Source organism: Toxotes jaculatrix, chromosome 14, assembly GCF_017976425.1.
Source record: "Toxotes jaculatrix isolate fToxJac2 chromosome 14, fToxJac2.pri, whole genome shotgun sequence".
NCBI classification, from domain to species: domain Eukaryota; kingdom Metazoa; phylum Chordata; class Actinopteri; family Toxotidae; genus Toxotes; species Toxotes jaculatrix.
This window is the reverse complement of record NC_054407.1, coordinates 17308779-17335762: the sequence shown is the minus strand read 5'-3', so window position 1 is coordinate 17335762 and position 26984 is coordinate 17308779. Positions and strand designations below refer to the sequence as shown.

At 38.4% G+C, this 26984-nt stretch overlaps 2 protein-coding genes across 2 annotated transcripts in view; both read left to right on the top strand.

Annotated features, from left to right (window-relative positions):
• Positions 1 to 4555, top strand: part of egfra (epidermal growth factor receptor a (erythroblastic leukemia viral (v-erb-b) oncogene homolog, avian)) — a 42954-nt gene extending 38399 nt beyond the window's left edge. Inside the window, exons 26-28 of the mRNA XM_041054674.1 lie at positions 990 to 1037; positions 1157 to 1250; positions 2365 to 4555. Coding sequence (XP_040910608.1) covers positions 990 to 1037; positions 1157 to 1250; positions 2365 to 2708 — 486 coding nt within the window. The 3' untranslated portion in view covers positions 2709 to 4555. The remainder of the gene's footprint in view (positions 1 to 989; positions 1038 to 1156; positions 1251 to 2364) is intronic.
• Positions 4556 to 6188: 1633 nt separating this feature from the next.
• npc1 (Niemann-Pick disease, type C1) lies at positions 6189 to 22444 on the top strand. Its single transcript, XM_041054850.1, has 25 exons — positions 6189 to 6332; positions 8523 to 8651; positions 8795 to 8901; positions 9272 to 9417; positions 9728 to 9895; positions 10035 to 10284; positions 10401 to 10483; positions 10625 to 10995; positions 11203 to 11429; positions 12077 to 12177; positions 12448 to 12550; positions 12650 to 12839; positions 13112 to 13294; positions 13550 to 13664; positions 13851 to 13978; positions 14369 to 14503; positions 14698 to 14787; positions 15108 to 15298; positions 15525 to 15640; positions 16057 to 16186; positions 16345 to 16530; positions 17066 to 17297; positions 17927 to 18040; positions 18315 to 18477; positions 18585 to 22444. The coding sequence occupies exons 1-25, from the start codon at positions 6255 to 6257 to the stop codon at positions 18665 to 18667; spliced, it is 3819 nt and encodes a 1272-aa protein (XP_040910784.1). The 5' UTR covers positions 6189 to 6254; the 3' UTR covers positions 18668 to 22444.
• The last annotated feature ends 4540 nt before the right edge of the window (positions 22445 to 26984 follow it).

Here is a 26984-nt window from a genome sequence, read left to right as displayed (position 1 = left end):
TTAACTTTCACCCCTGGGGCTGCTTCTCCTCATCCTGACCCCTACCTACTCATCCCCATCATCATCCCCTCTCCCACGCTTCCTCCCGGGTGCCCTTTGATTGATGAGACCTGAACAAGGAGAACTCTTCTAACTCAGGTTCAGTGAAGGCCATGCGTAGGTCTGGCTCTTATACCTGGAACTGTTGCCGGTCACTGACAGCCTGGTTAGCCCATACAAGCTTTCAAGTTTGATTACCTTAACAGGCAACCAGGCGAACTTTTTCAAATCTTTATCCAATAGAAATAAGCCTGCTTTTGTAATATCACTGTAGGGGCATGGCCCACTAAGGGTCGAGAATTTTTTTTACAGATGGTTGCTCCTTCAGCGTGTTTAATTTCCTTTTCTTGTTGAAAGTAATTGCATTGCCACAGCTGTCACTCTGTTCTCTTTATTCACTCGGTTTCCATGGTTTAACAGCGTTCACAGTCATTTGACTCGAGAGTCTGACAGACACAACAAAGCTTGTCTGTTTGCCTGAATGAATATGAATCTGCTCAGTGGACGTTCATTTCGATCCTCATCAGCTTGTGCTGAGATGACAGCTATGATTCCGTGGGCACCATGAAAAAACATTACTATCACTTCTCAAAGGAAACTTATTGTCCCCTGAGAGGCTTTAAAATAAATCACAATGACCAAAATAATTATGCTCACATCAAACAAACTATAAATAAAAGAGGGAGGTTGGAAACAAAGACAGGCAAATTGAATGATGACGAAAATAAAGGTTGTGCCTAAATCAGAAAATGAGCACAGCAGGCCAACGTTGTGTTGTGCATTGCCTGGAAAATGCCCATTTTAAACGTTTTTTCACTTAATGTCAGCTCTATGGATAATAGTGGCGTCTTCAAATGTGTTATGGCTCTGTAAAACACTATTTGCCTCTCCACATTTGCTGTGGTGCCATCATGAGTTATTCACTCAAATTTAAATTATCTGTTTTGCAGAGCCTCAACAGCAGTATTGGAACATGTCACAGTAGAAATGGCTTACTGGTAAGTGAAAATCCTTGAAATTGCACTTAACAAAAATTACCCTTGTCTTTGTTTTGAATTATTTGTATTGTTTTTTTTCCTAGTGCCACAGCCCTAAAAACCTCTGGCCTTTGTTACAGAATGGGTACCCAGGCAGAGACGGAAGTGTGGTTCTCCGGTATATTCCTGACCCCACAGACAAACTTTTCGACGATGCCTTCCAGGCAGCTCCAGGCAAGTATCCTCCAATGTCAGAAGCCCTCAGTGGCTCTTCTTTTTAATGTCATTCAAGTAAATTTCAGTCAGAGTCTCCAGTGGTCCCTCTGTTAGATTCAGGGAGGAAGGGGGACATCTAGTGGACAAGAAGCACACTGCTCTGCCACAACTGAGGAACTTATGATACCAAATTTTTGGTGCAGTTTTTCATCCACTGCTTTCACAATACCATTAGTACATAAATCTTTAGAACATCAAACATGTATTATTATCGTCATGTGTATTGCTTACAACCTTTATTAGACATTTAAGGACCATGCAGTTTTTTTTTGTCTTCATGGAAACTCTACTGAAAACTACTGAATGTACACTGTCCCCTTTATTTTTCATAACTTAAAATGATTGACAAACTTTTTTGTCAGTCAGAGTGGAAAATGGTCTTAGGCCTAATGACACTGACAGTATAAATACTCCAAATGCTAAAATCCAATTTTAAGAAAATACCATAAGAAAAAAATACTCACTTTCTAAAAATTGAGCAAACCATTTACCTGCGGGTCTTCTTATAAATGTTCTCTGGTCCAATAGTCTTGCTCATGAACTGAATGTTTTCAATCAGCCAACTCTTTACTCCCACAAGTCAGAACTTCCTTGAATGATTGTTTGAAACAGTCCCTGCTCACCACTGTATTTACCACATGATCAATGTGACTTAAGAAGTAAGAAAATAAAGCCAACAAGGCTTTAGACAGGCAGATCATGACTGGAATGTTGGAAATCACTCTGCAAACTTGGGGCTGTGGGAAATGATTAGCAGTAATGTAACGATACCTAGCTCATAGGCTGAATTTGCAAAGCTAGGGTCTCCCAGGTGGCCTGGGCCTTAAGGCACTAACCAAGAACCACTACGTGTCCAAGCTGCATCTGGCCGAGGACCTCTATTGCAGACCATTCCCCATCTCTCGTCCTTCATATCCTGTCAGCTCTCTATTATCAGCTTTTTAAGAAAATGCAGAGCAATTAAAAACTTGCAAAACCACCATTATGGGCCATTAAATTTTACATACAACTCATTATTCTCTTAATGGGAACCTGTCTAGTGTCCTTGCTAACAAAATTGGCTTTGTTACAGACTATATGAACCAGAACGGAGTTTCTGAGATGATGAATCCCATCTACCAGCAGCCTGGTCCACCTCGCACCCTCCTCCCCACCATCTCTTCTGACGACACAGAGACAGAGTACCTGAACTGCTTTAAAAATGGGGCCAATGGGCCCGAGTACCTCAACGATGTACCATCCCCCGCCGTCCTCCCGCTCACCTCCAATGGCACGGTCCACAGCATTCAGAAATACCAGCCCCAGAACAGCATAGACAACCCTGATTACCAACAGGATTTCACCCCCACCTTCAAGACCCATGCCAACGGACACATCCCGGCAGCGGAGAACGCAGAGTATCTGGGCCCAGACTGAGGATTTAATGGATATAGACAAAAATAACAGACAGTTTCCTCTTCTATTAAGAAAGAGCATTGATGTCTTGGCTGAAACAGCATACCTAAGTGGTACCATCAGTTATCATACATGTTATATCCTGTCTCACGAAGTCAGGTGACACTTTGTTCAGCTTTCTGTGTCGTTTGCATGCTGTCATACTTGTCATGTAAAACCTGTTTCATTCCAAAGAGTTTTTTTTTTCTTACAACCAAATAATAAATGACTTTTTCTTGATGAAAGCTGGACGAAAGCTGATTCATACGTGACTCAGTTGACCTGAGAGAGAGATTCGCTCTGTCCGCATGGTGTAGCCCCAGTCGGAAAGTGAAAATCTGTCAAGATGCTCTGCACTAAGTGCTGTATGTGATCCAAATGTGTTGGTGGAGGAATGCTATTAAAAGGATGTAAGTGCCTCAGTCTTTTTGGGAGGCAGAAGCTCTATTGCAAAGAACAGAAACTGGCAGCTTAAACCCAAAACACAACTTAAGGTACATGTGTTGTAGAATCACAAGCAAAAAGCATTGATAAGTTTGAGTTGAAACGACTGACAGCGCACAGTGGTGCAGTCACTTGACGCTGATGTGAAGCCTCAGAACATTTCTCTCTGGTGAAGTCAAGATGATGATTAAAGGAAGTAAAATGCTGGCTTGACTGATAGGGTCCTTTGAGGCCTGACGACACTCTTCCTGAAGGATGAGTCAATGAGGAAACAAGATGTTGCAGTGTATAGAATGTATAGTCAGTTTAAAGGGGAATACTGGTGAGTTGTATCGTTTAAATATGTTGCCTTTATGCTCTAAGACAGTTCTGTGTGTGCCAGAAATGTGTTGCTTTCTCTTTTATTTTTAAAGGAGGGTAGAGCTTCCTGTCTCCCCCTGATGTGTGATACCACGCCAACTATGTAGAGAATGTGATGGTAAATATAGCAAATGTGATAGTGGTCATATTCACACTGCTTTTCGTAGGTGAAAACCTGTAGTACTCTTGAATGAAACATATTTGTGTGGACCCACAAAGTTAGCTTAAGTCTCGCTTTGTATCAGTATGGCATATTAGTCTGGTTACACACTCTTTCCTGGTCCTGTTAATTCCCACCAATAGTTATGTTTTTAACTCTCCTGACTGTACTAAGAACTTACCAACTTTTTACTGCCCAGCACATTGACTTTACAGCCAGAAACGTGACCAAAAAGCTAAAGAAAAAAAAACCCCAATAGCTTCAGTTGCATTCCTTTTTTCTTTTTTTTTTTCTTTTTTAAGTGTTTTCACTTGTTTGAAATGTTGGTCGAACTGTCTTAGGACATGTGAGTAACTTGTTTGAAGTTTTAAATAAAAGTAGTATTTCCTCGTAAACATGATGTATTGTAGAGACTATTTTAACAGCTCTGAGTGACTTCAGAAACTAGGAATGTCTCTCATGTTTGTGGTCTGCCACAATGTATCTCTATTATTAGCCAGAGACTTCTCCTTGTCTGTTTTTTAAGTGTAGACTGTTGTTTCACACAGTGTGTTGACACCATATCTATGAATCTGCTCCTAGCTTTAAAGTCTTGTAGTCTTGCAAGAACATTAACTTTGCAAATATTATTCCTAGTTTTAAAGGAATATACTATTGTAGCAACCTGTAAGCCTACTTTTGCAGATTTTACACAGGTACATGTACAGAAAACGGTGATTATGCTGTAATATACCCCAAAACAGTCACCTATAATTTATACTATCTGTACACAATTTTGTCACATAATACGTGAAAATGCACTTGTTCCTGACTTGTGATTATTTCTTTCAACAGTGAACATAATTAAATCTTTTTTCTATGGAAATACATCTTGTTTGCTTTATTCCCCCACAGCGTTAACAAGTGAAGGGTGAGGAATAGCAAGAAGAAAAAAGATCCCAATGATTCACTCATGTCTTTTTTTTTTTTTTTTTTTTTTTAACTTGATGCCTCCCACACTTCAAGTAACAATTTCATGAATAAGCAGATAACCAGTACATCCTCTCTGATGTGTCAGTGTTTCACAGTATGGGCACCAGAATTCAACCACCATGACATGACCTGAAACTACTAATGACAAGCAGATAAAAGGTGCTTGACTGAGCATTAGAGGACAAAATCCTTTTGTTATATACATCATACATAACATACGCAGAATAAAACAATGGCATTACAGCAAAATCAATCAAAGCAAGCCTCATATGTTTTTTATGCTCCCCAATCTGATTGATGATTATATTGTTTAACTCCTAATTGATTGTGATATGGTGGTGTTGGTCTGAAGGGAAGAAATATTATATTGAACATATTATGATGAGATGCGAACACATGGAATGACCAATTTCAAACTTTAGAGTGAATAAATTAGGTATGAGTTTAGAAATGGGCATATTGACTTACTTAGGTTTTTTTTAATCTTATATATTTATCTATATCATAAACATTTGTGACTAAATCAACAATCAAAGTCTGGAAATATCTCCTTGTTATTCACTGAAGGTTTAAAACAAAGTATTGACACGCAAACACTCTGCTTCATCAGGGTTGTTTGGATGTGCTTTGATCATATTAAATTGATAGTTTCCCCAAACTTTATTTAGAGAAACAAATCATTAACAACAACACAGAGACCAGGAGGATGTCTTTACATGAAAACATCCAAGAAAAGGGAGCACACATTGGTTGTTAATGGCTTATTTATTAGAGGAAGGAGATTGTGTCAATGTACTGGCTCATTTCAATTCAATGACTGTAATGTAATTAATTAAAAAAAAGATTTTGTATTTTTTTGCGGGTTTTTTCCCCCCAATATTATCAGTACTTTAATTCAAAAATATTTATATTTTTGTTGCCTATTTTCATATAAATTGATTGATTGAACTTTTTAAACTAAACTGTATCTTTTCCAACCTTATCTTAAAATCATCACTCATCAGTCTTATAATGGAAAAAGGTGTAATAATGTCCTGATATACTGTAATTAAACTCTGATTCATTGAAATACACGTGAAGAAGCTACCTCCTTTTATTAAGGAAGTCACATCCTTTAACGAAATATTTTGGGAAACCATCAAAAAAAAAATTTTTTTTTTAAAACTGGGGTATTCTTTTGTTCTGATTAAAATGTCTGTATTAGTGTTACTGTATTTGAATGTAATGCTAAAGGCTCAATAGATTGTTTGTACATGTGATTAAAGTTTTCTATCCCTGACGACACTCTGATATAGTGTTTTATGAATATATATTAAAATATTGATAGATTAACCAAACCAAATCAAAACGACCCCATCGTTCACATTAAGAAGCTGGTTAATATAAGTGGTTTTCAGGGCCTGTGATTTACAGACCGATGTAGTTCCATGGTGGCTCATCTGTAGTGTGTTGTCGATAACACTTGGCGGCAGCAGTGAGGCAACAGTCTGTTCCTCTACCAAACAAATAACCCGAGGAAGAAGAAACCATCAACAAGATATGCGAAACTTTACCTGGGTTGTCAGTTCGAGTCGGTCTTTTCAGTGAGAGGGATGGGACTCTTACCAAGAAGAAGCATTTTATATAAACTTTTCTTCATTACCATCCTGCTACAGGGATATTTTCGATGGGTAAGTGCAACTTAACGCCCGCGATCCCGTGACTAAAACGTGACTCAGCTCGGTCTGCCGTTGCTATTGTGATGTTTGTCTGAGGCGGCTAGCGAAACTAAGGCTCAGGTTAGTTTAGCTATTTTGGTCCCACACTCCATATATCCAGGGCAATGTCAGGGTTAGCTTGTAATTGGCTTAATGGTGGCTGAGACATAATAGCTAGCAGTAGTGTTGTTTGAAAACTGTACCGGCCACGTAAGGCGGACGCCGAAAATGGATAACACAAGGCGTTAGCTTTGACATTTCACAGAGGCAGGCAGTGCTGGCACAGGTTGTATCGGGGACTTCAAGCCTGTTTCGAACAAAGTGTCCCTCTGTCATGTCATGACAAAGCGAAAACTACACCCTCTTTCAACTAGGTATTCAAAATAATAATTAGGTAAATGTGTTCCAGGTAATGTTTTGCTTATCCCAAGCCATAAATGTTTACCCTGTTTAACTGGCTCGCAAAGCTGCACTGAAATAAAACACTAAATCTGCAACGTTAGCAAGTTATTTGGCAAGCCGGTATATGAAGGTTTGGAGGTAGCTAGTTAGATTAATTTGACTTTCACTTTTGACGCTGAAATATCTTTGTGTGTGTGCAATTCACTTTTCATTATGCAAGCAATGTAGTCATTTTTACATTGGAGGCTTTACTGTCTATGCTTGTTTTTTTTAAACAACTGCATTTAAGGATAAAGCTATGAACTTACAACGTAATAGTAAATTATTCAGAAACAAGTACATTATACGAGAAAATACAGCTCCTTTGGGTGTTTATGATACTGAATCACAAAAGAATATTCACATGAAAGAAACTATTGAAAGATTTTCTGTGATTTAATGATTTAATCAGATGTAGATAGTCTCTCACTCATGTGTCATCAGTGGTCTCTAACCTCCTTTCATTGCATTGTTTGCACCTATATTCATGAGGTAATTAGGTCAGTCCACTGCATTGCATGAAACTACTTCAAAACTAAACATCACATCTGGATCTGACTAATCATTACTCTCTCAAGATAAGGTATCAGCATCCTGATAAAAACAGCAAGAATGTGGGATGAGTAAAAAATATTGATTATTTGGAAACTGCAGTGGAAAAGCAGAAAGGATTTTAAAGAAGTGTGTGTTTCTTTTGTGGGGTTGTGGTTGTACAACAGGTTTCTGTTTTATCTTTTTTATCTATGAACCACTTTAAAGGCATCAGGGGTCTGGTTCTCACCCTAGATAAACAAGTCCGGATCAACTAGTTCTGAGTTTTGCAAGTTGGTTTTGGACAAATAGTTGGTACATTTAGGTTATTTGCCCAGTCTGCAGCTCCACAGAACTCCAGTTGAGGAAATAAGGAAGTCTGAATTGCCTGTGTGGTCAGTCCCACAAGGCACAAGTAGGACAGAGTGTGACACTGGGCTTACTCAGTTTAAACAGTTTGTAAAGTAAGTGAATTAACTTCCCTAATTCACCCCTCCCAACAACAAACATGTGAGAGCTCTGGTGCTAAATTGACAGATAAGGCAAGACTTTGACTGCAGAAGCAATAAACATTCCACCAAACATACAGTAGTGTTAGAACAATATCGTATTTTCTGGAATACATCATATTTAAAATTGTGTTCAAATTGTATTTGGTTGTAACCACTCTAACATGTTTAATGTTATGTTGCCATAGAAATTTGACCACAGTTCTCCTTTTCCTGGCCTTCTTTTCTGACGTTGAATGTCAGCTTAGTCAAGATAAAATTGTGCGATGTGACTTAAGTTTAGTCACTAAACTGAGGCTTTCCCTAACTCTTCAAAGGCTAGATTTTAATAAAACATTTGCAGAAGTGAAATTTTATTTTCAGACATACAGAGCACAAGATACTAGAAACACAGGAAATGAAACATGACCAGAGGTTTAACTGGGCAAATATAAAACCTCAAGGTAAAAAGGTAAAGCTTTAACCTCATATCAGACTGGACAAATCCTTTTGAGCAGCCAAAACTATCATCTCTTGTGGCCTCAAGAAGAACTCAGTGTGTTTGGGCAATCTGTATGACAGAAAAAATAAATATGCTGCATAGACTATACCAGCTTAGTGATGCAAAGACCAAATGAATTTGCTCTGTGAACACACTGTGTGTTGCATGCTGATCGTTGTGTTTTTCTTGTCTTGCTATCAGGTTGAGGCCCAGCACTGTGTGTGGTACGGTGAGTGTGGGGAGTCCGAAAAGGTGCCCGGAAAAAAATACAACTGCAACTACACTGGTCCTCCCATCCCTCTACCCTCTGAGGGTTATGACCTTCTCACGGTATGTGTTAATTCCTTTGTTCTGTTATTTGCTGACATTTGATCCTCAAACCAGTGTTCTGTAACATATTTCTGCTTTCCAGTGGTGAAAAAATATAAAAAAGTGTATCAGAGGGATGTTATTCATCTTGTATTTACTCATAGGAACTTTGTCCTGGATATGACTATGGAAACCGAAGCCTGTGCTGTGATGTTGACCAGCTGCGCACTCTCAAAGGAAGTCTTCAGCTGCCCCTTCAGTTCCTGTCTCGGTATGCGCTGTAGTTATAATATTAGCTAATGAAACACAACATGCTTGGAGGGGCACCATTATTCCCTTTCTAAAGTTCTGAACACAAAGTATAGACTAACTACCTCTTTTCAGTACATGTATTGCTCAAATGTTTCTGTTTATTTTGTTGTTCTAACATGCAGGCCGTGGCTTTGCATGTTCCAAATAATGAGTTAGACTGACTCAAACTGCAGACGTTGACATGTTTTCTTATCTTTGTAGATTTTATTTTTTCACTACACTGTTTGCAGCTTTTAAACTTTAACTTGTTTTATTATCTATGTTATGCAGTGAGCTCTTTCTTTTTTTATTTAAATCTTGCTTATAACATTTACTACATCTGTGCACAGCTGTCCAGCCTGTTTCTTCAATCTGATGAACCTCTTCTGTGAGCTGACATGCAGCCCCCACCAGAGTCAGTTCTTGAATGCCACAAAGGTCAATTCATCCAGTGTAGTGGAAGTGCAGTACTATATTGGAAAGACATTTGCCAACGGTGAGTTCACATCCAGATGTGAATAAAGACACTCAAAAAAACAACTTCACCTTTTTTTTCACAGCTTCCTGGTTAAGTCTAGAGAAAATGTGTCAAGTAAAAATGGCCACTTTGGCTTGTGTGTCAAAACTGCTGATTAAACCTCTTTAACCCCACTTAAACATGAAGTCATGCTCTCAGTTGTGTAATTCTGTGGGTTGCTCAGTCATAACTGTTGCATTTAAGGTCAAATAAAAAAAAGGGGACAGCAAATTAAACTTAATGAAAATCTTGAAATTTGCCCTAAAATAATTGAATTGGACTTTTTCAGCCATGTACAATGCCTGTAAGGACGTCCAGGCACCATCTAGCAATGTGAAGGCCTTATCACTGCTGTGTGGCAAGGATGCAAAGGACTGCAATGCTACTAACTGGATCCAGTACATGTTTGATATTAACAATGGACAGACTCCTTTCCCTATCATCCCGACATTCTCAGGTAAATCAATTTGTAGTCATTTTTATGCTTCAGAAAATAATTTGTCCAGCATTTTAACTAATACCTTTGTTGCATCTGTTGTTTTTTGGTTGGTTAATTCATCATCATGTGTTGGGCTGTTTTTTTTTTTTTACCCTAGATGTCCCAGTTTCTGGTCACACTCCCATGAACAACAAGACTTACGCCTGCACTGAGGGCTTAGACGACGGTTCAGGTCCTTGCTCCTGTCAGGACTGCTCAAACGCCTGCGGGCCCAAACCCGTGCCTCCCCCCCTTCCCCCACCGTGGACAATTTTTGGTGTCGACGCCATGACCGTCATCATGTGGATCTCTTACATGGCCTTCCTGCTTATCTTTTTAGGAGCTGTAATTGTAGCGTGGTGTTACAGGTAAAGGACTATTTGCTTGTGGTGCCACTCATTCGATGCGACAATAATCTTTTGGTTTTGTTGCTGGTATTTGAAGTTAATATCTAATTGGTTGTTGTGGTTCTTTGTGTGTATAGGAAAAGGACAATCATGTCGGAGTATGGCCCCATACTGGCCAGTAGTAACCCACTGTCTCTCAACAGTGATAATCCTGACCATGGTATAATAAAGCATTACTTAAATTCCATAAATTCTGTTTGTTATACAAGGCCTTAATTTGCTTTTTAGGTATAACACAAGTAATAATATTGTTCTGTCATTGCTGCATGACTGAAACACACTGTTTTTTTTCTCTTATTAGTAAATGCATCATGCTGTGAGACTCTTGGCGAGCGCTTTGAGAACGCACTGCGGAAGCTCTTCAGCTCCTGGGGTGCCTTCTGTGTGCAGCATCCCTCTCTGGTCATACTGGGCAGCCTGATACTTGTGGGAGCCTCCTCTGGGGGACTGGTCTATATGCGCATCACTACTGACCCCGTTGAGCTGTGGTCCTCTCCCACGAGCCAGGCCCGTCAAGAGAAGAACTATTTTGACAGCCACTTTGGACCTTTCTTTAGAACTGTACAGCTCATTATAACTACTCCACTCAATGAAACTTCCATCTACTCCCCATACTTTGGAGGATCAGATGTCCCATTTGGAGCCATACTGGCCAAAGACATCCTGCACCAGGTGGGTTAGTGGGAAAGGTAAATTCAGAAACTCATAAGCCAATTTGATTAGTTTGCTCTCATTAGAGCCGCTGTGTGTTTTGTATTAAGAAGCATCGCTTCTGTGACCAGATAAAAATCATGTAAAGAGCAGCTGCATTTCTGAAACCATAGTGTAGTGGTTCTCTTTTTCTTTTTTAATTTTTTTTTTCTAACTATATCCAAACAGGTGCTGAACTTGCAGCTTGACATTGAAGCCCTTGTGGCCTCATACGAGGGTCAAAACGTCACCCTGAAGGACATCTGCTTGGCTCCGCTCGCCCCGTACAATGACAACTGTACTATCTTGAGTGTCCTCAACTACTTCCAGAACAGCCACGCTGTGCTGGATCACTGGAAAGGAGATGATTTCTTTGTCTATGCCGACTATCACAGCCACTTCCTCTACTGTGTCAGGTGATTTTTCTTTTTTTGAAGTTCGGTCAGTTTCTCTTCCTTTTTTCAGGGTGTCCACGGGGTTAAAAGCTATTAAATCTGAAGTATTAAAAGCTGATAAATCAAAACTGCTAAATTTAAGACCATTAAAAGTGTTTAATGTGGTTTAGAAGTATTTTTACTTCTAGTTATTTTTTCAGACTATGAGGTGTCCTATTCTGATTGAAATTCTATCTGCTAATGTTTGCGATAGTTCAAACATAGTTTAAATGTGGGCTTTAGCATATCTGGGTACATAATCAAAGATCCTCGTCTCAATCCTGAAGTCTCAGCTTTGTATGTTTGATGCTGACGTCATATTCAGTGGTCGTTCGACATCTCAAACACCATGCGCACTCAGCTCAACTGGATAGCCAACTGGCTGGCTTAGGTTTTTGACTAGTTTAGGCATATCTTCAACGTCCAAATGCAAGTTTTCTGACAGCTGGGTGGAAGACCCAGCGTTACTGGCTCAGGCCTATAGTAGGGAATAACCAGCAGGTTATTCCCTACTATTAACCACTTTCTTATTTGTTGTTGTGAAGTGCTTCTTTGTTTTTCTGATAATGACTTTACAGTGCTTTTTTTTTTTTTCAAGCTTTTAACTCTGCTTGTCTTTCCTTCTGCAGTGCACCAGCATCCCTCAACGACACCACTGTCCTCCATGACCCTTGTTTAGGCACGTTTGGGGGCCCCGTCTTCCCATGGCTGGCTCTTGGGGGTTACGATGGTGAGCTGGATTAGCACTTGTTGATGGGCAGAGAAATAGAAAATAGTGGTAGTTCTTCATTTATAACACTTTGATAACCTGTCTGGATCCTCTCTCTAGGTTCTTTTACTGCATTAAAAAATATGGTCCCTTGGTCACTGAACTTCTTGTGCATTAAGTTGTATCCTGACACCTGACATCCTTATCAGTGTGGTTGATAACTGAGGTTTTCATAAGTGATGGCCTCACTTTTATAATTAATGCATCGTTTTTTTTTTCCTCACACTACAGGCACCAACTACAACAATGCCACCGCTCTGGTAATCACCTTTCCACTCAACAACTACCTGAATGACTCAGTGCGGCTGGGAAAAGCCCTGGCATGGGAGAAAGAGTGAGACGTCAATCTGTTTCTAAAGTTACTTCAGCAAAAGTCACCGCTGAAGGTGTTTTCTTTGTGTGGACTTACTGTGTTTGCTTGTGTGCATTTCAGATTCATCAAGTTCATGAAGAACTTCAAAAACCCCAACCTGACCATAGCGTTTAGTGCAGAGAGGAGCATTGAAGATGAAATTGACCGAGAGAGCAACAGTGACATCAGCACTATAGTAATCAGCTACGCAATTATGTTCATCTACATCTCCCTGGCCCTGGGTCACATCCACAGCTTCAGGAGAGTGATGGTAAGACACAAAGCCCTAATTCAGTGTTGTAATCATTTTTGATTGATGTGTCTTACAATGTTGTTTTTTTCTTATATCTAAGTGTTCGTTATCAGAATCCATTCTTGGGATAGTTTCACTCTTGTAGTGTCACTCCACTTTCCTGCCTGTGACGTAAGAGCTTTGATTCAGCAAAACTAGTAGAACGTGCTTAGCAACTTCCTGTACTCGAGCGTGAAGGGAGCATCTAAGAGCAGAACATGACTCATCATAAAATCTTTTGTCCCGCACAGGTGGACTCTAAGATTTCGCTGGGCATAGCAGGTATCCTGATTGTGCTCAGCTCTGTGGCCTCCTCACTGGGGATCTTTAGCTATGCTGGTGTCCCTCTCACGCTCATTGTAATTGAGGTCATCCCCTTCCTGGTGCTGGCTGTTGGAGTGGACAACATCTTTATTATAGTGCAGACATACCAGGTAACCTCCCTTATCCCAATCCACTAAACTATTTTATAATTACCCATTAGTTTGTCACATGGTTTAATGGTGTAATACTTGTATAAATCTTCATTATCAGTGCTCATAATTCATTCAAATTAACCATAACATTTTTGTTGCTTTACCTAGTTGTGCCAGCTATGCTCGTCTCTTAAAAAAGCAGAGATCGTTTTGAATGCTGCCAGCAATTTTTAAAAGCTGTTAAAAATGATTTCCATTTGCATTTCTGAACAGAGGGATGAGCGGATGCCGCAGGAGGAACTTCACCAGCAGATTGGTCGTATTCTTGGAGACGTTGCCCCTAGCATGTTCCTCTCCTCATTTTCTGAAACAGTGGCCTTCTTCCTTGGTAAAATGGAACATCTGTTAAATCAACTTCATTATATGTAGACAGACAATGTAAATAAAACTTGAGGATTCTTATGGTTCACCTTAAGAAAATGTGGACAGGATTGATAGAAGTTGCCTCAAAATGTGTCATAGTTCACTGGTTAGTCACATGCTGATTTAACTGTTGACTTTGTCTTGTCTGCAGGAGCCTTGTCCAACATGCCTGCAGTGAGGACTTTTTCTCTGTTTGCTGGCTTGGCTGTTTTTATTGATTTCCTGTTGCAGATTAGTTGCTTTGTCAGCTTGCTCGGCATGGATGCCAGAAGACAGGAGGTGAGTTGTTTGCACTTAGGAAAGAACTATATTTGGAACTTACAACTCAAAGAAATACAGAATACAAATCAACATTATATCAGCATCTAATGGACAGTAGAGGGAATACAGCACTACATATAAAGAGGAAATGGGAAAAAGAATTGGATATGAATATTTCAAAAGATGAATAGTTACATATTTGGAGAGCGCAACACTACAACATCCTCGTGTGCCTGGAGAGATCATGAAGAATGTAATTTATTACACCCAAAATTAAGAGCAACTTTAGCCTGTATATAAGTTATGCAAGGAACTGTGCTTCGGTAATTTGGGTGAGGTTGTGTTAAGAAAAGATAGTTGATGAAAATCATCCAATCATATCAAATGCGCTGTCTGTCTGTTTAAAAGGGGAATCGTCTTGACATCATCTGCTGTGTGAAGCTGCCAGAAGGTCAGGAAACAAAGACAGATGGCTTCCTTTTCCGTTTTTTCAAGAAAATCTATGCCCCATTTATCCTCAAAGAGTGGGTGCGACCGATCATAGTGAGTACCTCAGGGACACTTTGCCATTCATGCACATCTATCTCAAGAGTTTTCACAAGAACAGTTCCCCCTGTCATGTATTATTGTAATGTGTTGATGGACTGGAGTCGTATTTTTCATTGAGCAGAACAGTGTTTTTGGTCACGATGTGATGATCATGTTATTCATCATAAAGCATTTTTCATCTTCTTCAGGTGGCAGTGTTTGTTGGAATACTCTCCTTTAGTATTGCTGTCGTGAACAAAGTAGAGATCGGACTGGACCAGAAATTATCCATGCCTGATGTAAGTCTTTGCAGTTTATATCTTAACTGTGTACTCATGGATTTGTAGTGGACACCTCTTGAACTTTTTCAATAAGTGTGGGCAAAGTACAATTGTTATATTTGTCTTGAATATCTGAAGTGACACATAATCTGTGATGTGGTTTACGTTTTACTCCTCCTGTCAGTTATCCAGGAAGCTAAACTGATTGCATGTCATGTGATGTGCTTATTTGAATTCCCATAATATTACATTTTTACAAGGCTTCCCACGTACAGTATCCTTGGCTTGCATTCCTCTACCTGTGGTGGTCAAATCTGACGGTTTGTCTCTCCATCCAGGACTCATACATGCTGGACTACTTTAGGAACATGAGCGAGTATCTCCACACTGGAGCTCCAGTGTACTTTGTGGTAAAGGATGGTCTCAACTACAGTAGCCCGGAGGGCCAGAATGTTGTATGTGGAGGAGTGGGCTGTAACAACAACTCCTTGGTGCAGCAGGTCTATACAGCCTCACTCATCAGCAACTAGTAAGTCTGACCCATAAACAAATTAGATCATGGATGGTTTAACTGAGCAGGACAAAATCAGTGCTGAAGAAAAAAAAAAGATCTACAAGAATTGTCTGAGAAGCTTTTTGAAAATGACTTTATTTAAACTGCACAACCTAAAAAGGTCAAGTCAGGCAAAGGTCATGAAACAACTAAAGTTTGTCTAATCTCTGATTATGTCATGTCTTCAATTTTCACCTTACAGCACAACTATTGCCTTTACACCATCCTCCTGGCTGGATGACTACTTTGACTGGGTGAAGCCTCAGTCCACCTGCTGTCGATACTACAACACCACTGGGACCTTCTGCAATGCCTCGGGTAAATTTGTATTCAGTCTCAGCACACACCCTTGTCTTATGATCCTGGTGTCACAAGTTCCACATTTTTGCCAATTCCTCTTACTCAAAATAGAGTCAAACAAATAGCATTTTGGGGCAAATTACATTAGAAACAATAGCTAAAACAAGGTAATATAAAACAAAATTTTAATGTAATTATAGAACAAGTATCATGTAGTATAATTTTCAGAACTAAAATTCTGGTATAGCAGTTGTATGTCAGGATGTCTAAAGACTTTCTAATATATTTATAATTGCCAAAACCTGAGAGTGATACTTGATTTTATTTGTTCATTCATTTCTTTTCAATTCATGGCTTTGTCTCAGACTCAGTTAATGGATTTATCTGATACGTATTGGTTCAGTGGATGACTGTGCTCTGATACTGTTTTCCAGTGGTAAACTCATCTTGTGTGCACTGTCGGCCCATGACTTCTGCTGGAAAGCAGAGGCCTGTAGGAGAAGAATTCATGCGGTTTCTACCCATGTTCCTGTCAGACAACCCCAATGTCAAGTGTGGAAAAGGGTAATTTATAGCTTTGCCCTTAGCTATAGCTTTTTTTTTTTTTTTTTAAGTTTTCATTTAAAACACATTGAATGCATCCACTTTGACTTCTCTTTCCCATATGTTAAAAAGTATTTCCCTGCTCTATGCTCACCCACAATGTGTTAATTCTCCTCCAGCGGCCATGCAGCCTACGCCACAGCAGTTGACCTGTATCCCAACAACACAGGGGTGGGAGCTACTTACTTTATGACTTACCACACCATCCTGAAGGAATCCCCAGACTTCATAGATGCTCTGAAAATGGCCCGAGTACTGGCTGACAATATCAGTCAGTCCATGGACCATGAAGTGTTTGCCTACAGGTAAGTCCTGTTGCACTCACAGTGGGGCTTTCATCTTTGCGTAATATAAATTACAATCATAAATTAAATCACAATGTTGTCTTTGAAAATAATTGAAAATACTAACTATGGTTTTCTGGGTGTGTATTTAAGGGAAAATACTGGTATCAGAAGTGTTGCTTGTTTCAAACTCAAGGTTCAAGGGAAAAGGGGAAAAAGTAGGTCATAGATAAGCACACAGCAAAGAAAACATTATAAATGGAAATGCAGCTGATGTTTGACCTTAAGGACTGAATTAATCCTCCCATCCTCTGTATCCTATACCACACAAAAGTCATGCCACCACTAATAAAGATCACAATCTCAGATACTGAGACTGACCCCAGTACTTTGCAAATACATAATTAGATTTGTTGTGTCTATACATTAATAAAATAAGTTAAGTGATCATTTTGATTGTATAGACTAGTCACATCCCCTTCTGTCCATTTTAAAGTAACAACCGGACAGTTTTCTTAATGCCTCTTCAGTAATACATATTTTTCCTCCTTTACAGCGTCTTCTACGTGTTTTACGAGCAGTACCTCACCATCGCGTATGACACAGCTCTGAACTTGAGCGTGTCACTGGCAGCAATATTTTTGGTGACAACGGTGTTATTGGGCTTCGAGCTGCGGTCAGCTGTGCTCGTCAGCCTTACCATCGCCATGATCCTGGTCAACATGTTCGGCGTCATGTGGCTGTGGGACATCAGCCTCAACGCAGTATCCCTAGTGAACCTGGTCATGGTGAGAGGCAACAAGAAACACACTTAACTTTTATGAAAACACAATAACAAACAACTTGCAAGTGAGTTTTATGTACAGCAACAAAAACTTTTGGAAACACACCAGGTAGGTCCACTTACCTGTCAGTAGGTAGACCTTGACCTGAACTCACTGTCACGCATTATGCAAATTGTCTGTATTTAATTGCTCATGATTTATTTCCTGTTATTTTATAAAGTTATTTCCTGGTTCAGCTTTGACTTGTCTTACAAGTACATGTCCGATTTACTGTTTCCTAGTAATACAGGGTGGTTCTGTGATTTCTTTTTTTTTTTTTTTTCCTTTGGTCATGTGATTCACAAATTGCACAAATTGTGCCTTTAAGCTGGGGATGTGTTTACATTCTGTCTGGCTGTCTGACCTCTCACCTTGCTTACCCCAAAGGACTTTGCACTTGCAATATCTCCATGTCCCCAAATGTCAGCAGTTAAGTTTCCAAATAAAATGTTGTCATAACCAGCAAGAAACTGGAACTAATCTCACCCATCAGTATTCAGCAAAAGATAGCAAGAGCAAACTTCAGTTGGTTGGCTTTCATTCCAGCGTTTCCATGTTTCTGGTGCTAAGCTGTTTCCTGTCCTTTATTGCAGAGTTGTGGTATCTCGGTGGAGTTCTGCAGTCACATTGTGCGAGCGTTTTCCATCAGTGTGAAGAAGAACAGAGTGGAGCGGGCTGAAGAAGCTCTGGCTCACATGGGCAGTTCTGTAAGTCTCACTTTAACGCTTAGCAAATTCAAAAGAGAAAGGTTTTTCAAGTTGGTTGAGAATGTCTTCATGCTAATAATGTGGATATCAGTGTGTACAAGCTTGTAGGGCAGGATAAAGCAGCGTTTTTTTTCTTTCAAGAAAACCTTGTTTACTTATCTGCAGCAGCTAAAAACACACATAAAATCAGTTGTAAAATATTTTTTTTCCTCTTTAAATGTCTGATTTTCATCATCATTACATGATATAACATTTAATGCCACTGTTTTTGCAGGTATTCAGTGGGATCACATTAACAAAGTTTGGAGGCATCTTAATCCTGGCGCTTTCCAAGTCTCAGATCTTCCAGGTCTTCTACTTCAGGATGTACTTGGCCATTGTTCTTCTGGGGGCTGCGCATGGCCTCATCTTCCTCCCTGTACTGCTCAGCTATATAGGTCAGTAATGTCACACATTCCGAGTGAAAGACATAAAGCATAGAAGATTTGAGCACATATTTAATCTGTTTTAAATGAAATGTTACATGTTCTGACTCTCTTCACAGGTCCTTCAGTGAACAAAGCAAAGGTGTTTGCTGCTAATCAGCGTTACGCTGGGACTGAAAGGGAGCGCCTCCTAAACCACTAGCAGGCTGTTTGGGACAATGAACAATGAACTAACTTGTCTGGGAGGTACTGTGTGGGTATGAGCGCAAACAGTTTCCATGATTCCTAACACAGTCATTGTTTTTGCCACTACTATGCATGGATTTAACTCAGGAATATACTTGGGATAGTAGTGCCAGAGGCCTTGCTCAGCTGCATATTTAATGACTTCTGCAGAAGACTCTGGACCCCCACCATTCCTCCTCACACTACACAACAAACCTGACTTAAGAAATTTAAAGCATGAGTGACATGCCATGGAACAGAAAACAACACTGACATGGTGGAAGTAGGAGAGACGCCACCCCCCAATATCAGTTTACGGTCAAGCCCTCAGTCAGGTCCATATGTTATGAGCTATTTTGATTTGGGAAAACTCAAAAGGGTAAAACTGGTCAGTTTTTTCATGTTTTTTTAAACATATACCATAAAAATAACTATGTTAAATAGATCTGTTTTTTTTTTTTTTGTAAAAATGTACTTAAATGGGATTTTTGTAAAACTGTTTATTATTAATAATTTAGTCACAAACATGGCACATATGGGAGCTAACAGATAGCAACAGTGATAGTATAGGCCCTTATAATACCTGGTATTAACATGAATCACATTCAGAGCTGTGTCCGTATACAGTATTATAAAACAGGCGAGCTAGTTGTAGCATTTTCTACTAGCAATAATATGTGTTTCCTGTTCACATAAAGAATCTGGTGTTTGTCTTAGCAGCTTATAAGTACTTAGACAGTCATGTTTTGACACCAGCACTCTGGATTTGAAATGAAGGAGTGTCTTTGAGGTTTAAATGCTGACTTATAGGTATTGTAGCTCTTTTTACCTATGGGAACATAGGTAAAAAAAACAAAAAACAAAACTACAGTTACCACATGGATGTAGATGTAAACAAACTCAAAGCTGAAATCTCATTGTTTCATTTCATATTCAATTTGCTATAATACAGAGCCAAAAGAAAAAGCAATTTGCTCTCCAAATTACTTTAACCTGTGCCACATTTGATTTTAGAGCTAGTTAATGTATCTTAAGTGTCCTTTTGAGATATTTGCATGACTAGGTTGTTAGTCCCTCTTGGGTTCATTTACAAATGGCCACAGCAAAAGCTCCTGCGTGACATCACAGGACCACAGGATTCATGTTCATGCCAGATTTAGAGGGTGCTATAATGCTAATAATGGTTTTACATTGAAGTGTAAATGAGACACTTTGCAGTTACTGAACAAAACATTTGTTGCATGAAGAGCTCCAGAGACAAAGCTTCACATTTAGCTGCAAATAGCATACACATGACTCATTTAGCTTTATTATTTGGTTATCTAGACTGTGATGTACAGCAGGCTGTAGAATGACTGGATAATGGTACAGTCCTGAGTTTTTCATTCCTGCATATTTAAAACATTTTTTTGTTGTTAACCTTTGACATTGTGTTACTTTGCATGGCTGTCCTTAGAAAGTCCCCCAAAGGAATTACTTAGTTGGTTTTAAAGGAAAAACCAACTATGCATGACCTGCACCTCATCATGTCTGAGACACTGACTTGTGGAACTGATCATACATTGTGCCTTAATCAGGGTAATATACTCTCGCTAATTTAATTTGAATAGGGTTGAGATGTTACTGGAAGAGGGAAAGGATGTTAACATTTTACCCATGGTGTGTAAAACCTTCTGGGAACTGAAAGGAACAGTGCCATTCCTTGTTTTTAGTTTTCTGGCACTATTTTTCTCTCCATGATGCAGTGATGTTTTTTTGGATTGTAAAAAAAAGAAAGAACCTGTACGTGAAAAACGTTTGAGCAACTGACTGAAAATTTGTAGCGTGAATAATTAAGAATTGTGCTTGTTAACAGTGCATTGACATGGACAAATAATCTCTGACACTGAAGACTAAACCAAGCACTGGGATACTTTAGATTTTAATGGTTTTACAATATATTCACATCTATGAATTTCCTTCATGTCTCCAAATGTCTGTCCTATACCTATGTTTTTGCAGATGTACATTTGATTTAACATCATGTAGTACTTTTAGAATGGGGTCCCAGTTACTTACAAAGCCACAATTAAGTCACATGTTGCTTTTCAGCTCTTGTCTGAAGAAGACTTTTGGAGAAAAATGTGTAATTTAGTAAACTCTAGTTACTGCTACTGCAGCAGAAACCCCACAAGAAATTTGTTGAGATTGCTCAGTCTGACCACTGTGTGGCGTCATCCACTCATGAAGCTCTGTCTGCATCATTCCCAACATGGTGGGAGTGACCCAATTTGTATGTCTTGAAGAGAAGCAGCCTTGCAATGCTTTTAGTTGTCAGTGAAGTGAAAATGTGCAGGGTTCCAGCATTTCAAATGCAGGGTCAACAGAGCATAATGGAGCTGGTTGTTCAGCATTTAAATCAGCAGCATTTGGATATTTGCACAAAAACTTTGGAGGCCATCAGTCACTCATATCCCATTCGAAAGTTGCTGCCAAACCTGGAGCTGTGTACCTCCTTCCAGCGTGTGTTGTTGTGACTGTCTATCTAGCCCTGTTGTCACACAAACCTCCAGCTCATGACTTATTTATCCACTGCCCTGTGAGAGCGGGGACTGTTCTTTGAATCTGGCTGAGAGATTAAAATATTAATTTCCTCTGCAGGTCTGCTGTGCTGTCTGCAGGGGAGAAAATACAGGTTGTGAGAGTACTATTATGTAAGATGTGCAAGGCTCTCACCAGACTCTGACCTGCCCCCATGTTTTATTATGACATGCACATACTATACAGCAAGGGTACTGTAACTGAATAGAGTGTGAAAAACATTTTAGGAAAATAAAAGTAGAAAAAGAGACTAAATTTAGATTGCAGTCTTTGCTGACAAATGTTACAGAAATAATCCCACATTTTTCATAGTGCAACACAAAAATTAATGTCTCTGACTGTCTGAGTATTGAGAAGATGCCTTTTTATGCAATTTAAAACATCAGACAAATTATGCGTGGCAGTGATTCTTAAATGATAAAATATACGAGCAAACAAAAACTGGTTAGTTTAGCCTCATATTTTTTTTCATCATATAACAGCCATCTTTATAGCACATGCACTGAAAGTAGGTTTCATTTATGTAAAAAAGTAACAGTATATTGTATAATCTCTTGCTGACAAAGTCACTCAGGATGATTTTATTATGAAAGAAGTTTTATTTTATAATTAGTTCTGATGGACCAAGCAAATCTCCCGCCCACTGAACGTCTGCTGTTTGAATGATGGATTCCTGGATTATCAATCCCCGGAATTTAATTTTTTTTTTTTCTTAGATAACAGGACTAATCAAGAAAATAATCTCTCTGTAATCTGTGAACTAATACAGATCAGGAGCTCTAATTATGACAATCATATTGTTTAATGGCTATGTGTAGGATAAAAATATGTGCAGAGTTGGTTATCCAAGTGTGATTCCACCACAGTTATTTCTAACTGTTTAATATAGATATAGGATTCACAAGGGGATATAACTTAAAAACTGATTTCTTGTGAATATGAATCAGCTATGCTTCCTAATACTGGTTTATTATCACGTCTGCTTCTAAAACTATTTTTTTAAAGACTATGCTATTTTTTTAAACTAAACAGATCCCATCCTATCTGTGCTCTTCAGCCTTTCCCTGTGTTTGCTCCCACAGTCCTTGAACTGACATTGGGGCCTCCACCATACCCACTTAAAAAGTTGATCTGTGTGTTTTTTTAAAGATCCATCAATAAATAAGTGTAAGAGGCGTTTAATGTCCTGCTTTGCGTCACTGGTTTTCTGTTACAGTGGGTTCAGTTGTCTCTGAAATAGACTCTTGGGGTGGAACAAAAGGCATTAGGTAGCATTGTCAAACTTGAAGAGAGGATCAGATTTTCAGCTCCACCTGCCGTGCCCTCCCCTCTAGACCATGGACCAGTTTTGGACAAAACACAACATTGCAGTTACTGAAGAAAGAAGCTGGTGGATTTGGATAGACTCACTTGTTCACATTAGAAACCTGTTTGTACTTTGTGTAAACAAAGGAAACTGAGCAAGTGTAGTTAAACTTGTATCCTGTGACGGTGCCACACAATTATTTCTGCAATTAATGTGCCACAAGCTTCGGTGTCTATACTTCCTTGTTTACAAACTACTGTAAATGGTGCAAAAGCCCTGAGTCACAGTATCATGACAGGAAAGGGGCAAAATGCCGTTTCAGCCAAATGTTGTTATTTTAAAGGGAAGGGCAATAGACTGCAGCTTGCCCCAAACGATGGTACACATATTTTCACAATGAGGGTCACTTATGTGTGAGCAGGGCTCAGGAAGGGCTGTCAATAGGCCCCTTTATGAGGCAGTGAGGGGGGAATTAGGCCGTCAATGGAGGGGACTAAGCCACGTATGCCATGTGTCCACACTCAGGCCTGGCCTGTTTGTTTTGATGGCAGCACGAGACTGGCGTGACTGCGGGCCTTGTTTACGTTGGATATGTGTCAGGCAGGAGAGTTCCCACTCGATGAGAAACTGACCTCTCAGATTGCATCAGAGCCACAGGTGCAACTCATTTCCAGTAAAGGCTTCTTAAGTCACACCTGATTTAATGTACTGAAATGATCGGGCCTGACAGTTTGAAAAACACAAGTCATGCATTTGCAAGCCAGAGGGGTGTTTCATCAAGGTGACTCCAAAAAGCAGGGATTAATGGTGAAATGTTTGTCTTAACATGTCTGCTGCATGAATCTGAAACACAGGCTTAAGACATAAAGCACAAATAACACATAATAGTTTTAATTTAATAAATTGGTTTTTTTTTTTTTTTTTTTAATAATTCTAATAATTAAAAAAAATATATTATTGCTCTGTCCATGCAATGTTGGACTTCTTAAACAGAAAAATGAGACGAAATAAAATTGTAGCCTATTATTATTAAATAATTAAATGAAATAATAGTTTTAATTTTAATACATTTTAAATATTTTTATTTTAAAAAATAATTTTAATAATTTAATTAAAAAATATATTTTTATTATTGGTCTGTGCATGCAATGTCGGACTTCTTAAACAGAAAAATTAGATGAAATAAAATTATAGCCTAGTATTCCCGCAATAAACGGACTCTGAGAGCACGGAACACCGCAACAGCGAACTTTAATATTTGTTACAAGAAGTGGTGGACAGTCAACTAAGTTATATTTTCTTAAAATGCTGCATGTTTGTAATGTTACTTGACTAGATTATTTCAATTTTATGCTAAACTTTTATACTTCCACTTCACTACATCTCAGAGGGAAATATGGTACTTTTTACTCAAGTAACATTACATTTGCCTGAAATCTTAAGTTAACAGTTACTTTTCAAATTGCGTTTATTCATGCTTTTCCTGTTCATGTATCTCCAAATTTGGTGATTTTGAATTTGAGCATTTCTGTTAAAAATGAAAAGAAAAAAAGGAGTGTTTATTATTTTTAATAATATTTAACTTAAATAAATAATATAATTATTTAATAATAGTTTAAATTTTAATACAAGTTAAAAAAAATATATATATATTTATTTATTTATTTATTTATTTATTTATTTAATAATTTTATTTTTTTTTTTGCTCTGTCCATGCAATGTCAGACTTCTTAAACAGAAAAATTCTGGCTAATATTCCACCTTGAAACCTATAATCCCCTACAAGTCTTGCCACAGGGCACCGTTTTGGTACAATTGGGCGTGGTCACTCAGCAACACCCCCTGGAATGTGAACTCAGCCCCTGTAAGGCCTACAGACATGAAATTTGGTGCACAGATCTCTTCAATACAAGAAAAAAAAAGTCTCTTGGAGGAAAATTCTACACCATTTTCTCCGCCATTTTGGAAAAATGCCGCCATTTGGCATTTTGGACCGTCCGTACTTTAACAAACTTGTTCTAGGGGATTGGTCTGATCAGGCTGAAATTTTGTATGTTGAATTTTAAGGGATTAAGGACAAAAACGTTTTGGTGTGGGTTACATGGTCTACCCGTGGCACCGCCACGAACTTGACCCTTCGCCTACACACAGGAAATGGATATAAATGTGGCTGTATCTCCCACATACTTTATCCAATGTGGATGAAAAAAAATCCGGCATGTGATTCTGAACAGATTGATATGCTAATATGATGATACAGTCATAGTGTCACCTACTGGCCGTATACATTATTTTTAGCCCTATTTCCACATTCCTCTTAGGGACAAAATCTGGTACATTTGAAATGTCTCATGGTTCAGAAAACATTGATGAGTAAAAGTTATCAAAAGCTTTCATCAAAGTTACACGGTGTGGCTGTGGCGCCGCCACGAAATTGACCCTTCGCCAACGCAGGAAATGGAGTTATTTGTACTTGTATCTCCCACATACTTCATTCAATGTTGAATAAACTTTAAAGTCAGGGTGACATATATATCAGTTGATCAGACTCTCAACTGATTTATATGCTCATTTGATGATACACTCATAGCGCCCCCTGCTGGGAGGGGCCCATGTCTTTTCTATTGCTGTACACTGCTGTGCTTCTCTGGGGAGAAGAGCAGGAAAGAGGAGAGGGCATAATCTGATACATTTGAAATGTTTTGTCATGGTTCAGAACACATTGATAAGTAAAAGTTATGAAAAGCTTTCATCAAAATTACAAGGTGTGGGCGAGGCGGCACCACAAAGTTGACGCTTCGCCAAAAAAAAAGCAAATGGATGTATTAGCGGGTGTTTCTCCCACATACTTAATCTGCTTAAGTACTTAACATTTTGACTCCAATCTAAAGTCTGACCTTTTTTGGCCAATTTTGGAAGCCTTAATATGACCTTTTTTTATGACATTTTGAGGCCGTTCTAAAGTATGACAATTTTTGTCGATTTTGAACCCTTACTGTACTATGATGTTTTTTATGACATTTTGAGGTCAAAAAAAATTTTGACTTTTTTTGGCCGATTTTGACGCCTTACTATACTATGCCGTTTTTTATGATATTTTGAGGTCAAAATTTTTTTTAATTTTTTTAGCCGATTTTGACGCCTTACTATACTATGACGTTTTTTATGACATTTTGAGGTAAAAAAAAATGTTGACTTTTTTTGGCCGATTTTGATGCCTTACTATACTATGACGTTTTTTATGACATTTTGAGGTCAAAAAATTTTTTTTAATTTTTTTAGCCGAAAAAAACGTCTTACTATACGATGACGTTAAAAAAAAAATTTTTGACTTTTTTTGCCCGAAAAAAACGCCTTACTATACTATGACGTTTTTTATGGCATTTTGAGGTCAAAAAAAATTTTGACTTTTTTTTTCCGATTTTGACGCCTTACTATACAATGACGTTTTTTATGACATTTTAAGGTAAAAAAAAATGTTGACTTTTTTTGGCCGATTTTGACGCCTTACTATACCACAACGTTTTTTATGACATTTTGAGGTCAAAAAATTTTTTGACTTTTTTTGGCCAAAAAAAACGCCTTACTATACTTTGACGTTTCTTATGACATTTTGAGGTCAAAAAAGTTTTTGACTTTTTTTGTCCGATTTTGACGCCTTACTATACTATGACGTTTTTTATGACATTTTGAGGTCAAAAAAATTTTTGACTTTTTTTGCCCGAAAAAAACGCCTTACTATACTATGACGTTTTTTATGACATTTTGAGGTCAAAAAAGTTTTTGACTTTTTTTGTCCGATTTTGACGCCTTACTATACGATGCCGTTTTTTATGACATTTGGAGGTCAAAAAAAATTTTGACTTTTTTTGGACGATTTTGACGCCTTACTATACTATGACGTTTTTTATGACATTTTGAGGTCAAAAAAAATTTTGACTTTTTTTTTCCGATTTTGACGCCTTACTATACAATGACGTTTTTTATGACATTTTAAGGTAAAAAAAAATGTTGACTTTTTTTGGCCGATTTTGACGCCTTACTATACCACAACGTTTTTTATGACATTTTGAGGTCAAAAAAATTTTTGACTTTTTTTTATCCGATTTTGACGCCATACTATACTATGACATTTTGAGGTCAAAAAATTTTTTGACTTGTTTTGGTCGATTTTGACGCCTTACTATACTATGACGTTTTATATGACATTTTGAGGTCAAAAACTGTTTTGACTTTTTTTGTCCGATTTTGACGCCTTACTATACTATGACGCTTTTTATGACATTTTGAGGTCCAAAAAAATTTTGACTTTTTTTGGACGATTTTGACGCCTTACCCCCACATGACGTTTTTTATGACATTTTGAGGTCAAAAAAATGTTTGACTTTTTTTGGACAATTTTGACGCC

What these genes read in the sequence shown, in the direction of transcription:
- npc1 (XM_041054850.1), top strand. Translation starts at nt 6,255, where the DNA reads ATGGGACTCTTACCAAGAAGAAGCATTTTATATAAACTTTTCTTCATT. An exon ending in AGGGTTATGACCTTCTCACG is followed by an intron (nt 8,652 to 8,794) that starts GTATGTGTTAAT and finishes ATTTACTCATAG; the next exon opens with GAACTTTGTCCTGGATATGA. An exon ending in AATGTCAAGTGTGGAAAAGG is followed by an intron (nt 16,187 to 16,344) that starts GTAATTTATAGC and finishes ATTCTCCTCCAG; the next exon opens with CGGCCATGCAGCCTACGCCA.